The 18400-nt window shown below is 40.2% G+C and overlaps 1 protein-coding gene across 2 annotated transcripts in view; it reads right to left on the bottom strand.

Annotated features, from left to right (window-relative positions):
• Nucleotides 1–18400, bottom strand: part of EPG5 (ectopic P-granules 5 autophagy tethering factor) — a 128667-nt gene that overhangs the window by 64050 nt on the left and 46217 nt on the right. For both annotated transcript variants that reach the window (XM_015121861.3, XM_077975539.1), the window contains exons 14-21: nt 12927–13091; nt 10465–10584; nt 9539–9798; nt 5148–5288; nt 3905–4049; nt 3500–3697; nt 2818–2928; nt 1025–1147 (exon numbers count right to left, since the gene is read on the bottom strand). In XM_015121861.3, coding sequence (XP_014977347.3) covers nt 1025–1147; nt 2818–2928; nt 3500–3697; nt 3905–4049; nt 5148–5288; nt 9539–9798; nt 10465–10584; nt 12927–13091 — 1263 coding nt within the window. The remainder of the gene's footprint in view (nt 1–1024; nt 1148–2817; nt 2929–3499; nt 3698–3904; nt 4050–5147; nt 5289–9538; nt 9799–10464; nt 10585–12926; nt 13092–18400) is intronic.

Genomic DNA, 18400 nt, shown 5'->3' with positions numbered 1-18400 from the left:
CCCAGAATGGGTATGGGTCTTAAGAGTCATCTAGTCTAACCTCATTTTCATTTCTGAAATTCCTTGGCAAATACAACGTTATAGTGCAAGGGAAAAGAATGAAATGAAAACCAAAAGTAAAGCCAGGGGCAGTGGCTCACACCTGTAATCCCAGCACTTTGGGAGGCCAAGGCCGGTGGATCACTTCAGGTCAGGAGTTCAAGACCACCCTGGCCAACATGGCAAAACCCTGTCTCTACCAAAAATAGAAAAATTAGCTGGGTGTGGTGGTGCACTCCTGTAATCCCAGCTACTCAGGAGGCTGAGGCTGAGCCATAAGAATTGCTTGAGCCTGGGAGGTGGAGGTTGCAGTGAGCTGCGATTGTGCCATTGCAACATTCCAGCCTGGGCAACAGGGCAAGACTCTGTCTCCAAAAAAAAAAAAAAAAAAAAAAAAAAGTAGATGTGACTATGTGACCGTCAAACTTTATCAATCTTTTGAAAATTCAGATTTCAAAAGGACATTCGAGAATGCTGAATTCTTTGACAGGCTCTGAAACCCAAAAGCAAATTCTTTAACAGGCTCTGAAACCCAAAAGCAAAATCTATACTAAAATAGAAGGCTCTTTAAAGCCTTATTCCAGTCTTTCCCACACATTAGTAAGCCTAAGAATCAGCTGGGAGTTTTAAAAAATAAACTCCTGGTCCCACTCCAGACTCAGAGACTCCAAATCTCAGAAGGTGAGGTCTAGGAATCTGCTTTTTAACGAGCTCTCTAGGGAATGCTGATGTATGTGGGAGCCAGTGGCAACCCCTGTCACATGTGCAATGATCCAGCCTTCAAATATTAGGTTGAGACTCTTGTTAAATGAAACTTGAGAAGCAAGTACTCTTCAATTACACAGTTTTGAGTACTGGTTTGGTTGTTGAGCTTTCCAAACATTCACAACAAAAGAAGACACAGAAGCCCAAAAGCTACGGGTGAATCCATCAGCAAAAGTGTAAGCCACCTTCTACCACTCAAATGCAGAACTGCTATTTGTACCTTCAGAGCTTGGTCAGGGGTGAAAGCAGAGTTTATCACCAATTCCCCTTCAATAACTCTCCGGAGCTGGGAGTCCTCTTCAAAGATGGATTCCATGTTGAGCACTGTCCAGGCAAACCAGACCTACAATGACACCAGATAAAGGGGAGGGGAAGGAGGAGCTTGCCCCACTGACAACATACATCCTGATATTCCACATTTATATTCTCTTCCTATCTCAATCTCAATCAGCAAATACTTGCAGTTTCTAAAATTAACACATTTTTATACCCACCTATATTCTTGTCACAGATACAAATTTAAATAAAATAGATCATTGGAAAATGTTACGTTCCTTTGGAAAGGCTACTTTAGTACAAGAAGATGTTCATTCACTCCATATTTACTGGGCAAGATCTGTGTGCGAGAGAGACAGGAAAGAGGACCAGACAGGGGCCCTGTCTTTAAGAAGTTTTCCATCTATTGGAGTAGACAAGACTAATATGTAAGTAACCAAAATGTGAAGTTGAGCAGTGGCAAGGACTGAGTCAAGGTGAAGTGCTACCTCAGAGAAGGTTCTATGTAGAGGTCAGAGGGAAAGGCATGCTGGTAAGAGAATCCGCTAGGCAGAGACAAAAAGAGGAAAAGCCAGGGATGTGTCTAGCTAACAGCAAGGAGTTTGTTCCAGCTCAATCCATGAGAGGTGGGAAGAAGAGCAAGAAGTAAGACGAATAACAGGTTGAAGAATGTTACTACTGATTTAAGTGATGAAACAGACATAATTTTATACACAAAGTGTAAGAGGTGGTAATGATAAAAATAATGCTGCTGCTGATGATGACAATAATAATGGCCAACACTCAGTAAGCACTGGCTACGAGCTAAGCACTGTTCTAAATGCTTTACACACAGGTGCCATCATTATTCCCATTTGACCACTGAGAAAACTGAGGACAGAGAGGTAGGCAAGCTGCCCAAGGCACAGAGCTAACAAACAGCAGAACCCAGATTGAAACCCAGGCTGTCTGGCTCCAGTGCCTACTCTAAAGCTCTCCGCAGTGCTGCTGGGCAGTCTCTACAGTCAGCTGGCTGGAGTCTGATTAAGAGCTGTCTATTCCTGAGATAGCCCTTAATTCCACTGAACCTCAGTTATAGCTAGGCACAGTAGTGTGCCTGTAGTCCCCAAATACTAGGGAGGCTGGGAGCAGGAGAATGACTTAACAAGAGGAGATTGAGACTAGCCTGCGCAACAAAGTAAGGCCTGGTCTCCAAAAACGTTTTTTAATTTAAAAAAAAAAAAAAAAAACCTCAGGCTGCACGCAGTGGCTCACATCTGTAATCCCAGCGCTTTGGGAGGCCAAGACGGGCAGATCACCTGAGGTCAGGAGTTTGAGACCAGACTGACCAACATGGAGAAACCCCGATTACTAAAAATACAATGCGCTGGGCATGGTGGCGCATGCCTGTAATCCTAGCTACTTGGGAGGCTAAGGCAGAAGAATAGCTTGAATCCAGGAGGCAGAAGTTGCAGTGAGCCAAGATCGCGCCACTGCACTCCAGCCTGGGCAACAAGAATGAAACTCCGTCTCAAAAAAAAAAAAAAAAAACACTCCGTTAACTCCTCTGTAAAACAGGAATGACAACAGCACAACCTCAGCAAAGGGCTACTACAAAGATTAAATGAAAAAGTATACTTATACTAGAATAAGGGCTAAATAAAAGTTAATTTAGACTATTAGTAATTTCTTTGCAAGGATGATCATGAGATTAAAGTTCACAAAGATAACAAATGGTCCTCTCAGTCAGTTTCCTACCTGAGTAGGTGTGGCCAAGCCCTCCACAAAGGAAGGAGTGATGTTGCCTGCCACAATCCAGTTCACCAAAGATGAGAGCAGACTCCGGTCACAATGGTAACCCAAGGCATTCTACACCGGGAGATGTGGAGCAGAGAGAGGAGGCTTTAAGAAAAATCTTATCAATGACCTTTACAAGAGTATCAGCAACTGTCTTACTACAATACAAGATTCTGATAAGACAGAGATTTCAAGGATGTGTCCACCAGCAGCAATAGTCCAAGGCAGAGCATTACAGCCAAATCTAAAAACTGTATTTGGGGGAATCTTTTTAGAAAGCTACTATACTTAGGCCAGCCACGGTGGCTCACACCTGTAATCCCAGAACTTTGGGAGGCCGAGGTGGGCAGGTCACCTGAGGTCAGGAGTTCAAGACTAGCCTGACCAACATAGTGAAACCCAGTCTCTACTAAAAATACAAAAATTAGCTGGGCATGGTGGCTCACACCTGTAATCCCAGCTACTCAGGAGGCTGAGGCAGGAGAATCGCTTGAACCCAAGAGGCGGAGGTTGCAGTGAGCTGTGATCATGCCATTGCACTCCAGCCTGAGCAACAAGAGTGAAACTCTGTCTCAAAAAAACAACAACAAACGACTGTATCTAGCCAATCACTGAAAGATAAATTTTCTAACAGGTTTTTTACCTTATGTTGCTGGTAGAGTAATTTCTGTATGCAGTCTTCCTGCATCAGCTGAAAAGCTGCTTTACACAAGTGGTCCATGAGGAAGAGGATAGGTTGTTCTCGGTACCAGAGATGCTGGCTTATGAGAGCCTGAACCCAGAACTCCAACACAGCAACGGGGCCCACTTCATTGGGCTGAGTGCTTACAGATATGTGTGCCTGTGGAGAAAAGGCTCATGTGATGGGAAAGATAACAACCAGCCTCTCATTTTTTAAATAGCAATAAAATAATATTTACCTCCACTACAAAGCCCAAATCTACTGCCTTTCTTGGCCAAAAGCACACTGAGCCAAGTGATCTGAAATGACTAAAACATAAGCGTGCTAACACTAGAAGTGTGTTTAGGGGCTTGCAAGGGCCCTCACCTGGATCATGCTGTTGAGAAGTTTCACATTGTCCCCATGGCTGGCTCCTGTCAAGTGCTGTGCCACCTTGTGGGTGACCTGTTGTGTGACACCCTGAGGGACACCGCTGTCCAAGTGTAGGAACAAGAGGAGGTGCGACAAAAACCTGCCAAGCACACAGGAGGATGCACTTTACCTTCCAATCAGGAGTCAACGGAATTTTCCCCAGCTAATTACTTACGAGGAAACAAAAAATTCCTAAATTGGCCCCATTTTTTGACCAAAGCACTATTTAAGAAGGGACTCTAGAAGAATAAAGTTTTCACATTTAACATGGGTTAAAAAGAATTCTCTCTACCCACAGAGGTGTAAGAACAGATCCACGACACAAACACATGCAAGTTAAACAGCATTACGAGAAAGACCCAAAGGCACCACTCTCCCCTCCTCACTCCCCACCTCCACGAATAAAGGCAGAGATGTTTCCAAACCATTCAGTTTCCAAACTTGCCTCATGCCCAGGGTGCTGATTCTTAAAAAGGGGTTGAGGGGTTGGGTGAGTAGTTCCCTGGACCTAACCCATTCCTACTAAAGTAAAATCCCCAGGGGAGAAACCTGGGAATCCATATTTAATAAGCTCTTTTGGCCAAGTTGGAGACATACTGCTTGAAAAGACACACAACAGGAAAACTGTAATGCTCCCCTTGTGCCTTTGGATGTACTTCATGTCCCCATCGAACAGGGCTCCTCCACATGCGGTGAGGCCTCACCTCCCCTTTCATTACTCTTTATGAGGCCCCAGCCAGATGCTTTACTCTCTACTCCCTAGACAGGTTGTTCTCTTCCCACCTTCCTACGCATCTTATCTGTTGGCAACACTGCACTATATGCACCGTAAACAATTAAAAACAATCTTTTCTATTGTTACAATGGCAAAGCCATTTGCTGCTCAATATCAGAAGCACGATTCCCAGAATCTCAGGGAAAAAACTGCTCCTTCATATACTTTATAAGCTTTAATAAGCAATTCAAAGTTATAATAAGTGAAAAGGAAAAATATCTTTCATGGTAATAAAACTGGAGTCATTATTAGAATCACTGTTCATCAACCTGCATTCTAAACTGGGGTGCAGAATATTTTTGCCCCATAATACACTGTTGAAATAGCATTCCCTTTATTTTACTTAAGAAATCAGAAGACACAGTCATTTGTACTTGCTGGACTGTTTAAGAGTGTCTCCTGCCACAAATGGAACACACTTACTGCTCATTCTTCAGAAGGTAATACTGGCAAGGGTAAAATAAAGGTAGAATCTTATCCAGGACATGGACCACTGTTCTCAAATGTCTTGACTGGACCAGAACTCCCAACAGTGGGATGCCTTCTGCACAGAACTTCTCAATGCTACGGAAAAAGAGAAAGGCAATGAATATACAAGGTAGCTGGTTCATAAAATTCTGTTCTTCCAACGAGTTATGAGCCTTCAATACCTTGGGTTATCTCAGGTCTCCAGCACATGTTTTATACCCAATCTTCACATAGAAATACTAGACCCTAATCTTCACACAGAAATTCTAGACTTGCAAAGGAACTTAAAAGTTAATCTGTATTTTCATTTTATGGATGAGGAAGGTGAAGTATCATGCCCAAATTCACATAATTTCCTAGGGTAAGGTCAAAATGAGAACTCAGTTTGCACATTTCTAATCCAAAGCACCCTCCACTACCATATTTTGTTTCTCAAACAGAGCTTCTCCTAAGAGAACCACAGGGGCTCTCCTTGTCTGGATATTCCCACAAGGTGTCACAGCAAAGAGGAGACTCAAAAGTGAGCTCAATCTGTCAGTACAGGTTGACTATCCCTTATCTGAAATGCTTGAGACCAAAAGTGCTTTCCTAGATTTTGGAACACTCAAATCATACTTATAAGCTGAGCATCCCTAATCCAAAAGTCCAAACTCCAAAATGCTCCAATGAACACTTTCTTTGAGTGCAATGTCAGAATTCAAAGTTTCAGATTTTGGAGCATTTCAAAGTTTAGGTTTTCAGATTAGGGATACTCGACCTGCATAAACTACAAAATTCTGCTAAAACCAATTTGGCATAAAACGTTTATTATTCTCTGCCTCACTTCAAAGAATCTATCCTTAAAAAATAATCTCAAATATGGAAAAAAATATAAAATACGATCCATGTAAAGATGTGCTTTTCAGGTTTATTTTTAACTCTAAAACTCAGAGGTAGAAAATAACTTAAGGAAATTTTAGAAAAATCCTTTCAATTGGAAATACTATTGTATCATTTTAAAATAATACACATGATGACCAAAGGCAATGTGGAAAAACACTTCTGCTATCAAGATACTAGGGAATAAAACATAAAATTTTATACTCGTGATCATAACTACCAGTAAAGAAAAGTTATTTGTGGAGGGGAATACAGGGACAATGTCACAACAAAATAGTCATTGTACAACAGTGGCAGAAGCGAGTGGCTTTTTCTCCACTTTCCTAATTCTGCAGTTTGGTTATAACCGCTTTAATTCTGAGGGAAAAAACCATTTCAAAAAATAAAGTAATTGTGCAAAGGTTATGCCACAAGGAAACTACTTAAAATATTAAAGTGAAAAACTAAGGATATAAAATTATACATACTTTTTTAAAAGATCAAAGGAAAAATGATAGATGAAAATAAACAGAAAAAAATCAATGATTTTATGATGGGAAATATTCTGGGTGAATTTCTGACTACTCTTCTCTGCAATGTCCGTAATATTATATTCACACACAACTTATGTCCCTGCCTACTCCGCCCATACCTAAGATTGTTTTAAGTTACTTCTGTATTCTAGTACATCTAATCCTAAATGCCCACCATGGAGTTTTACAGTAGAGATCAGCCCCGAGAGGAAATGCTCATTCTCATTCTCACTCCCATTCAAGATTTAGTAATCAGCACAAATCAAAAATTATCTTTAGAGAGAGCCCACAGCAGTATCAGTGAATAAAGAGCTATGATCCCAGAATGGATACAAGAAATTCGAGAAATCATAAAACACTTAAGTTCAGATAACTGCACTCAAGAGAATCACGTTAGACACTGTTCTAGACATGTTACATGTGTTCTGACTCACTTAAGCCTCATAAAGTAAGTGTGATGTTATTATTACTCCCATTTTAGAGATGGGAAATCCAAAGTACAGGAAACTATTAATAACACTAGAGCTACTGGAAACAATATAAAGAGTGTCTTCCTAAGGACCCTTATCAGGTCTCCTCTTTTCTAAATCAATTCTACCTTCTTTTACTTGGCTTTCAAGTATCTCCATAATTTGGCCCAAACACCTGATCACCTCCATTCTCCAACATGGATCATAGGCATCACTGAGAAGTGTTTCCTCATCATTTCCCCACCTCTCCCCTTACCCACTCAGACACCTGACTCTCCTTTCCACATTCATTCAACCCACCAGCATTTGTTGAATACCTACTAAGTATAAGATCTGGAGATACACGATTGAACAAGATAATGTCCCTACCTTCATAGAGCAAACAGTCCATGAGGAGCGGGGGAGAATACAATGACAAGAAAACACAGTGAGTGTGCTGTTCAGAATGTACAGGAGCTGCACGTGGCAGGAAATGGCCCTTGAGCTGAATCTTCAACAAACTGTGGGCACTAAGTAACTGTAAGAGGAACACAACATCACTCTGCTCATTAGCCTAGGATGTTGTCTTAGTCCATGTTGCACTGCTATAAAGGAATACCTGAGACTGGGCAATTAATAAAGAAAAAAAAAGGTTTATTTGAGTCATAATTCTGCTGGCTGGAAGACTGGGCGTCTGGTGAGAGCCTCAGGCTGCTTCCACACATGGCAGAAGGCCAACAGGAGCTGGCAAATTCAGAGATCACATGGTGAGATAGGAAGTAAGGAGGAGGCGGGGTGCCAGGCTCTTTTTAACAACCAGTTCTCATGGGAACTAAGTCAAGAACTCATTCATTACTGAGAGGATGGCACTAAGACATTCATGAGGGATCAGCCTGCAAGACCCAAACACCTCCTATTAGGTCCCATCTCCAACAACGGGGATCAAATGTCAATATGAGGTTTAGGGGGACAAACATCCAAACTACGACAGACGTCTTGTCTAATTTAAGACTCCTTTCCAAAACTCAGCTCTTCCACGAAGGTATCCCACTCTACTGATCTCTCCTTCCTTTACATTCTTTCTGCTCAGCTTCTAAGTAGTTCTCAATCCAGGGTGTACATTAGAGATACCTAGAGAATTGGCCCCCAGCCCATTTAGGCCAGGATTCTCACCCTTTTCCCTGCACTGGGATTTTTAAAAGGCTCCAAAAGTAAATCTAAAGAACAGTAGAAGTTGAGAACCACTGTTCTCCACATATCATCCAGCCTGCAATTATATTCTATAGTACTGCTGATTGATTTGTCTATTATCTCAACTAAACTGTCAACAACCCAAGGGAAGCCATCAAGCTATCAAACAATTCTGTATCTCTCCTACTTCACAGAACAAGGCTGAAGACTACAGCTGATTGCAACGGTATCCCACTGAAATTACACTTAATGTGGAACAATATGTTGAAATGAGGATGCTAAAAAGAGTTACGGTGAGTCTAAAATACAAGAATCAGAAAGCAGAGGTCAAAGAGTCTGAAGACAAATGAATAGACTAGAAAAAAAACTATGCATAAGAAAAGAATCTTTAAAGAAAAGGATGTTTAACCAACTGAGAAGTCATTCATGCATTCAGTTATTTACTGCAGCAGATATAGTCTTCATCACTAGGGATAAAACGGTAACACAAGACAAATGCCGTTCCTGGGCACTTCTCTCATAGAAGTTATATATAACTGAATCTCTGAGAAAATTAAACAGATTAACTATGATATAGTGTGATAAATGCTCCAGTGGAAGACATACAGACAGCTATGGGCTCATATCAGAGAGGCATATGACCTGGTCAGGCATTTCATTCTTCTAGACAGTTAAGGGGACCTCTAGTTAAGAAAACCAAACACCGCATGTTCTCACTCATAGGTGGGAATTGGACAGTGAGAACACTTGGACACAGGATGCGGAACATCACAGACTGGGGCCTGTTGTGGGGTGGGGGGAGGGAGGAGGGATAGCATTAGGAGAAATACCTAATGTAAACGACGAGTTAATGGGTGCAGCAAACCAACATGGCACATGTATACCTATGTAACAAACCTGCATGTTGTGCACATGTACCCTAGAACTTAAAGTAAAATTAAAAAGAAAAAAAAAAGAAGCCTGAGTTGGGCTGCCATCAATTTTTCAAAAATTTTACTACAGGTGATCAATTATTTTTATTTGATCACAATTCTGAGGAAGAGAGTATGAATCTACTGCTGACATGAACATTGCACTCCAGGAGACAAGGAGAACTCTCTTCATAACGTAACAAGGTGACTTGCTTGTACAAATCTGAAGTATGTGAATTTGGGCAGCATCTCCCCTTGATAAGCTGTTAATCAAGGATTATTATTTGGCCCTAATTACTCCTCAATAGGTTTGACAGAGGCCTCAGAACTTGGGATATGGAAGATAAAATTCTAGAACTATCTATAAGGTTCAGTAACCCTAGTGGTTCAGCCCAACACTGTACCTGTGGCCCACAGCTGTCATAGATAAGGCTAGATAACAGCCAATGGGCATGCCCGCTTTCACAGCCTTCAAGAGAGGATGAAACGTGGGTGACTCTGTCATGTCGGGCACAGTGATGGAGAAGGGAACAGCTGGACAATTCTGCTGTATTCCATAATCGTTTTTGTGCAGTTTTAGCCTCAAGATTAAATTCCAGGCCCATTGGTTAAATGAGGTCTCGGGCGTCTCTCCATATCGAACAATACTGGCCAAATATGAAACCTAAAACAATTATTTATTTTAAGCCACATTAGTCACACACAAATTAAATCAGTAAGCCCCTACACTCATCTCCTTTTGTGACCAACAATGCCCTCAAAAGAGAGGAATATTCTACTTGCTGGTCTCCAATTAATGTTTATTGCACTATATCGAAGCAATTTCTCACTCGCAACTTCTGCTTACTTACTAGTCACTCTGTGAACCTGATCTTAGCTCATGTAAAAGAAAAGTGACATAAAAGTTGATACTCAATGAATAGTGTGCTGATAAATAAGTTTAACCATCAGACGGAGGTCTCATTTATAGCACTTGCCAATTTTGGTGGTGTAAAAATTCCCACCATGGTCAATTTTAAGCTACCAATAGTTTAATAACCTGGCTTGCAAAGTTCCTAAAAATTTAAGTCAGTTCTCCAGAGCCAGTACAACCAAGCTCTAACACACCACTGTAGTTCAACTCAAATTCTGTAATATTAGAATAGTTATATAAAGGCTATTTTTTAAAGAAGAATCTTTATCAAACCATAGAAGTCAATTATAACATCTTAAATTGCCAGAAATGTTCTTAGGATACCTAATGGTCAATAGTATAAGTTTATCATCTTTATTTCTAAATGTCTTGGGAAGATAAAGATTCATGTTTCCAATACAGAAGAGAAAGAAATACCTGCTTCATACTTTCAGAAAGAATCCCAGCATATGGCTTCTGTGCAAGGTACTTCTGGTAAGCTTCAAGAACCATTAAAGCCACTTCAGCATGAACTGCTTGATCCAGATGAAGGATACCCTTTTAAAGAAAAAAATAGTCACAAACATAGAACCTTGGTTTTGTTTTGTTTTTGTAACTTTGAATCAAAACATTAGACAGAACAGTAAAAAAGGATTTTCGATGCAGAAGCTAAATGTTCCAAAAATCACATCCCACACAATGAAGCTATAAAATGAGAATAGGCAAAAAACTGTCAAGGGCCATAACACTGCACCTAGATAGGTTTGAACCTGACTTAACCTCTACTCCAGCCAAAAAAGGTTATCTTTGAATGTCATACCCCATTCCACCCAAGAATCTCTACAAACACTTCAGGTCAAGGGCAATGCCACGAACCAGGAAGATGCTTAGTTAATTAAACAGAAAAATATTTAATAAACTGTCTGGGCGTGATGGCTTATGCCTGTAATCCTAGCACTTTGGGAAGCCAAGACAGACAGATAACTTGAGGTCAAGAGTTCGAGACCAGCCTGGCCAACATGGTGAAACCTTGTCTCTACTAAAAATACAAAAATTAGCCAAGTGTGGTGGTGCATGCCTGTAGTTCCAACTACTTGGGAGCCTGAAGCAGCAAAATTGATTGAACCCAGGAGGCGGCGGTTGCAGTGAGCCAAGATCGTGCCACTGGGTTACAGAGTAAGATTCTGACTCAAAAAAAAAGAAAGAAAGAAAGATATTTAATAAATTATGTCTACATTCCCTTTTCCTGTTCCATCATTAGTTAAATAAGACACTCGGCAACACAGGTAAAATATTCCTTCTGGTGCCTGAAGTTGCCTATCAAATTTCTTACTCTATCTTCCTTTGCAATCTGAAAAAATACATTCCTTAAACCTTTCAGAAAGATGACTTTCCTAACTCTAACAAAGGCGTGGGAAGACTCTCATGCAGCTCTTCGAGAGGAGAGCCTGGGTGATTCTGTTCACAAGCCAGAGAATGTGAAGGTGGAAAACAGCTCCCTGTAGCTCTTGCCTACAAGCATGTCAATGAGAGAGGGCCCAGATGAATCTATGGGCAGTCCCAGGTGGTCAAGGACACCTCAGCAGAAAAGCTCCCAGGCTTCAGTTTCCTCATCTGCACAACAGGTATCATGCTGTCCAGATGCAAGATGGCTTCCAGGACTAAATGACTTGCTCAGAACAAAATCTGTCAAATAGGTGTAAAGGGCTGAGTTTTCCACCACTTTCTCTTTTAAATGTTAATCTTTTGATGGAGGAGCTAACAAATAAGGTCCAAGGTAAAGAGGCAGGGAAGGTTTTTTAACAGTGAATACCACTTGAAATGTATCTCTGAAGATACATGCTACATAGCAAACCCTTAATAATAACCACACTACTGAGTACTTAATGTGTGGCAAGAATCATCCTAAACATCTTGCATTTCCTCGTTTGTTTAATCCTTACAACAACTCTGTGCGCACTGGCACATGTCTGTAATCCCAGGTACTCGGCAGAAGGCTCTCTTAAGCCCAGGAGTTCGAGGCCAGCCTGGGCAGCATAGTGAGACTCCATCTCAAAACAAAACAAAAAACAACCCTGTGAGATATACTCATTAACATGAATGTTTACAAATAAGCAACCAAGGCCCAAAGAGTTTAGGAAACTTGCTCAGAGTCACACAGCCAGAAGATGGCAGAGCTGGGATTAGAACCCAAGCAGGCTGGCTTAGAGCTCATACTGTTAACCAATGCACAGTGTTTCAGAAAACAACTCTGACAATGACATGCAAGACAAATTACAGGAGAAAAAGGAACCAGAGGCAGAAGAGGCAATTAGGAGAAACTAAAGTAGCTAGAGACAAAACAACAGATACAGCCGGGCACGGTGGATCATGCCTGTAATCCCAGCACTTTGGGAAGCCAAGGCAAGGAGGATCACTTGAGGTCAGGAGTTCGAGACCAGCCTGGCCAACATGGCGAAACCCTGTCTCTACTAAAAAATACAAAAATTAGTCAGGCGTGGTGGCATGCACCTGTAATCCCAGCTACTTGGAAGGCTGATGCAGGAGAATCGCTTGAACCTGGGAGGCGGAGGTTGCAGTGAACCAAGATCGTGCCACTGCACTCCAGTCTGGGTGACAGGGCAAGACTCTGTCTCAAAAAAATAAAAATAAAAAATAAAAACACATACACATGAATAAGGAAAAAGGGAAGAATTTTCAATGTGGAACAATTTATCTTCATTTAGTAGTTGCTCATTCTGCAAAAGAGAATTAAAGAGAAAATCCTAAATTCTGACATAGCTAAAAGAATTTGTAGACCTTGCAAAGGTACTCAAAAATGTTAGTGTTCTGAGAAAATCCTTCTTTGAAACAGATGCATGTACAACCTCCAGTCTCCAGGGAATGGTTTGAACACATACCTGTTTAGTAAATCCCCAATTCAGTCCTTCAAGAATAACACAGGCCAGTTTATTCTTCACCACTGTCAGGTTGTAATTCAACAACCAATCCCGAATCACCGCTATCTCAGATGCAGAAGGTTGCCAAAGATACAAAGGCAATTCTTTAAACAAGTATAGAGAAACCTTATTAAAAAGAAAACAATAGTCATTAAAATAAAGACTTAGAACAATGCTATATTACTACAGTATTATATGATTAAACTGCTTATAAAAAATTTTCTCCAAAAGGAACTGGGGTTTTGTTTAATTTTTAGACAAATGAAATGGAAATCACGGACAACCAAATCAAGTGGGTATTAAAATTGATGACACATCAAAAGCACATTTTATAATCCTTTGTAAAGATCAATCTTTTTTAAATATTCAAATCGGTATGCTTCAGTTTAGGTAAACCACCATGCTAATGCACGTTTTTAAAATCATGATAAATCAGGGGACAGTTATTCACTTTGCAAAAGAATTTAGCACTTTAAGTAATTATTCATTCTACGGCATTTAAAAAGATACTCTATTGGCTTCCAAGCCATCTAGGCCAGGGGTGGGGTGAGTGGGAGGGTGGTAAGATGAAACAAGATCAACCAAGAGACCAAGAGTTGATAGTTACTGTTAAAACTTGATGATAGGTCATTATACCATACTATTCTCATTACTTTTATATGTATTTGAAATAATCCACAATAAAAAGTTTTAAAATCCTATTTACAGAAAGTCTACAGCACTACTTTTAAAACAACACATCCGAGTATGCAAATTAAGATAAATCTGGGCCAGGTATGATGGTTCATGCCTGTAATCCCAGCACTTTGGGAGGCCCAGGCAGACAGATCACCTGAGATCCAGAGTTTGAGACCAGCCTGGCCAACATGGTGAAATCCCATCTCTACTAAAAATACAAAAATTAGCCAGGTGTGATAGCATGTGCCTGTAGCCTCAGCTACTCAGGAGGCTGAGGCAGGAGAATCACTTGAGCCCAGGAGGTGGAGGTTACAGTGAGCTGAGATCGTGCCGCTGTACTCCAGGCTGGGTGACAGAGTGAGATTCCATCTCAAAAAAAAAAGATAAATCTGAGTTCAGTTAATAAAGTTTGCTTTAAGGGAGACTGATCAGAAGAACAATTCATTTTACGATGTCTAGAATAGTGCTGTACAACGGAAAAACAATGCAAGTCATATGTGCAATTTCGATTTTTCTAACAGCCACATTTTTAAAAGCCAAAAGAAACAAGTAAAATTAATTTTAATAATGTATTTTATTTAATCAACTGTCCAAAATATTATCATTTCAACCTGTAACTATTAGATAGAATTGAGATGTGTTACATTATTTTGTTAATACAAAGTCTTCAAACCTCAGTGAATATTTTACAGTTAGAGAACATTTCAACTTGGACTAGCCACTTTTCAAGGGCTCCATCTATAGCCACATGTGTCTAGTAGCACCATATCAAACAACCCAGGTCTAGATATTGGCATTTATCAGGTTCCTGCACTGTTCCAAACTGAAGCCAAAACAAAATTTTTAAATAGAATTTCAACTTTTATATTCATAAGGTACATGTGCAGGTGTTACCTACTGTGTGATGCTGAGGTCTAAGGTAAAAATGATCCCATTACCCAAAACAAAATTAAAAAAAAAAAAAATAGTAGAAAGAGTGAATTTTAAAGAAACCATTCCTTTCCTTTTTAGATTCTTCTGTGTGTGTTTACTTAATTACATTTTCATGAGGATTCATTAATATAGGTCTTGGATCTTTCAAATAAAATGGTAAAATGAAAATTTCAAAAACAGAAAAGTCCTACTGTACGCTGCAAGTATCTGACAGAAAGAGCAAAACAGTAGTGCTAGAACAATCAAGTACAGCAATGAGATCTGTCCGGAAAAGCATCTAGCCTAGTTATGTAAAATAATGGCTTGGCACATATCTGTCCATCATAGTGCTAGAACAATCAAGTACAGTAATGAGATCTGTCCGGAAAAGCATCTAGCCCAGCTATGTAAAATAATGGTATGGCATATCTGTCCATCAAGAATGAAAGTGAAGCTATCAGAAAAGACCCCAAGAGACATTAAAAGAATAACAAGAGACTACTATAAACAACTCTATGTCAATACATTCAACAAGTCAGATGAAATGGGAAAAACCCCTTTAAAAACATATCTTACCAAAACTGACTCAGGAAAAAATAAAAACTTGAATAGTCCCTTATCTGTTAAAGAAATCCAATCGTTGATAGGCACAGTGGCTCATGCCTGTAATCCCAGCACTTTGGGAAGCCGAGGCAGGCAGATCACTTGAGGTCACGAGTTTGAGACCAGTCTGGCCAACATGGTGAAACCCCATCTCTACGAAAAATACAAAATCAGCCGGGAGTGGTGGTGTGTGCCTGTAATCACAGCTACTGGGGAGGCTGAGGCAGGAGAATCACTTGAATGCAGGAGGCAGAGGTTGCAGTGAGCCAAGATTGCCACCACATTCCAGCCTGGGTGACTCAGCAAGACTCTGTCTAAAAAAAAAAAGAAATCCACTGTGTTGGCCAGGCATGGTGGCTCACGCCTGTAATCCCAGCACTTTGGGAGGCTGAGGCAGGTGGCTCACCTGAGATCAGGAGTTCAAGACAAGCCTAGTCGACATGGTGAAACCCTGTCTCTATTAAAAATACAATAATTAGCTGGGCATGGTGGCATGTGCCTGTAATCCCAGCTACTCAGGAGGTTGAGGCAGGAGAATTGCTTGAACCTGGGAGGGAGAGGTTGCAGTGAGCCAAGATTGTGCCACTGCACTGCAGCCTGGACAACAGAGTGAGTGTCTGTCAAAAAAAAAGAAAAAAGAAAAAGAAAAGAAAAGAAAAAACCCAATGTATGATCAAAAGACTTCCCACAAAGAAAACTCCAGACCCACATGATTTCACCGGTAAATTCCATCAAAAAGTCAAAGAGGAATTAATAGTAATTATGCAAAAACTCTTTCAAAAAACAGAGGAGGAGAAATGCTTTCCAACTCATGTTATGAAGCTAACATAGCCCTAAAACCAAACCTAATAAAGACATAACAAGAAATCAAATGACAGAGCAACATCCCTCATGAACATATGTAAAAACTGTCAACAAAATATTGTCAAATTGAATCTACCAATACCTCAAAAGAATAATACCTGATGATGATCAAGTGTTTTTTATTCCAGAAACACACAATGGCAGTTTAACATTAGAAAACCGGTCAGTGTAACTCATCAACTTAAGAGAATGAAGGAAAAAAATCATAAGATTATCTCATATGAATGTGGAAAAACCACTTGAATACTCATTCATGAAGAAAACTCAGCAAACTGGAAATAGAAAGATACTTCCTCAGCCTAATATAATGCACTTTTGATAGGAAATCAAGCAAGAATGTCCATTCTCACTAATTCTATTCAACACTATAATAAAGGGCCTAGAGTCAATGTACTAAGGCAAGAAAAAAAAAATTAAAGGCATAACAATTAGAAAGAAGAATCCAATTAAGAATTCCAGTGAGAGTTCTCAATAAAATAGGATTTACATAATACGTTTTAAAATATATTTATGCTTTCACCGAAAGTAAAAGTATCACTAACTTTACTTGAAGAGGTTAAAGGAAAGATGCATGGATTTCACTATCAAATATAGAATGTATCCTCTGAAGTGGGCCAATTTTTGAAATTATACAGTAGGCCAAAAGAAAAATAAAACATCAATTTGCAGGTTGTCACCAAATAAATCTCTGAGTTTTATACTCTGGGATCTCCCAAAAGGTTTTGTCCTTAACAACACTTATCCTAACCCACAGCAATCTCTACACAGGATGTGCCTCATGCTAGGCCTCTAGAACAGAAAGTTATCCTCATACTCCAAGTGTGTCACTGAAAGTTCAGAGCCCCCAGCCACAGCTCATTCTCAGATTCTGGAGCTAGGGTCTGATTTCAGATTAGCCCAAGGTCACTGTGAAAATATTCGAGGCCATCATATCCATCTGAAAGCATGGGGGCTTAAACAACTTCCTCCAAAAACCTCACAAGTTCATAGAGCACAATGGAACCACATGTATAAACCAGGAGTGTAGGCAACTTACACTGAAACATTGCGGTTTCAATTTTCACACTTAAAGTTAAGAAAATTTGTGGGCAAATTTACTACTAGAAGTATTATGGCCAAATTTAAAAAATAAATGTAGGCCGGGCATGGTGGCTCACACCTGTAATCCCAGCACTTTGGGAAGCCAAGGTGGGTGGATCACGAGGTCAGGAGTTCAAGATCAGCCTGGCCAACATGGTGAAACCTCGTCTCTACTAAAAATTAGCCAGGCGTGGTGGTGCGCACCTGTAATCCCAGCTACTCAGGAGGCAGGATAATCGCTTGACCCCAAGAGGCAGGAGTTGCAGTGAGCCAAGATTGCACCACTGCACTCCAGCCTGGAGATAGAGCAAGACTCTGTCTCGGGAGAAAAAAAAAAAAAAGGAGCTAAAAACAAGAAAAACACTTGAGAAAAATGTCATGAGCTCAAACTGAAAGAATCATATGATCCACTGTACATTTCTCCAGAATTCATCCACTAATCACTCAAGAAGAAGCAACAGAAAACTTCCTACTGTATTGAACTGTATATGAAAAGCTTTTTATCTCAATATAATCATCTTGCAGTAGCATACAATGTTTTTCTTAAAAGGAAAATGTACCATGTACCACCACTATGGAAAACAGTATGATGGCTCCTCAAAAGATTAAAAATAGAATTATGACATAATCCAGCAATTCTACTTCTGAGAATATGCCCGAAAGAACCGAAAGCAAAGCCTGAAAGAGATGTTTTTATATCCACATTCATAGAAACATTATTCACAATAGTCAAAAGGCAGAAGCAACCCAAGTCCCCATCAACGAATGAATGGATAAACAAAAAGTTATACACACACACAGACACACACACACACACACGCGCGTGCACCAAGGAATTATCATACAGGCTTAAAAATGAAGTAAATGCTGACACATACTACAACATTGATGAACCTTGAGGATATCATGCTAGGTGAAATAAACCAGTCACAAAGACCACATATTACATAGTTCCATTAATATGAAATGTCTGAAATAGGAAAAAAAATCTAGAGACAGACATTAGATTAGGGCTTAGGGCCCTAATCTATGAAAGTTGCTTAGGACCCTAACCTAAGAAAGTTGCTTAGAGCTGAAGGAGATAGAAGAGTAAGAGTAATAGTTGGGCCAGGCACGGTGGCTCATGCCTGTAATCCCAGCACTTTGGGAGACTGAGGCGGGTAGATCACCTGAAGTCAGGAGTTCAAGACCAGCCTGACCAACATGGTGAAATGTTGGGAGCAAGCCCCCCAAAATCCAGCCATAAACTGGCCCCAAAACTGGCCATAAACAAAATCTCTGCAGCACTGTAACATGTT

Source organism: Macaca mulatta, chromosome 18, assembly GCF_049350105.2.
Source record: "Macaca mulatta isolate MMU2019108-1 chromosome 18, T2T-MMU8v2.0, whole genome shotgun sequence".
Lineage (NCBI taxonomy): Eukaryota > Metazoa > Chordata > Mammalia > Primates > Cercopithecidae > Macaca > Macaca mulatta.
The sequence above is the reverse complement of the archived record's forward strand: the minus strand, read 5'-3'. Positions and strand labels throughout refer to the sequence as shown.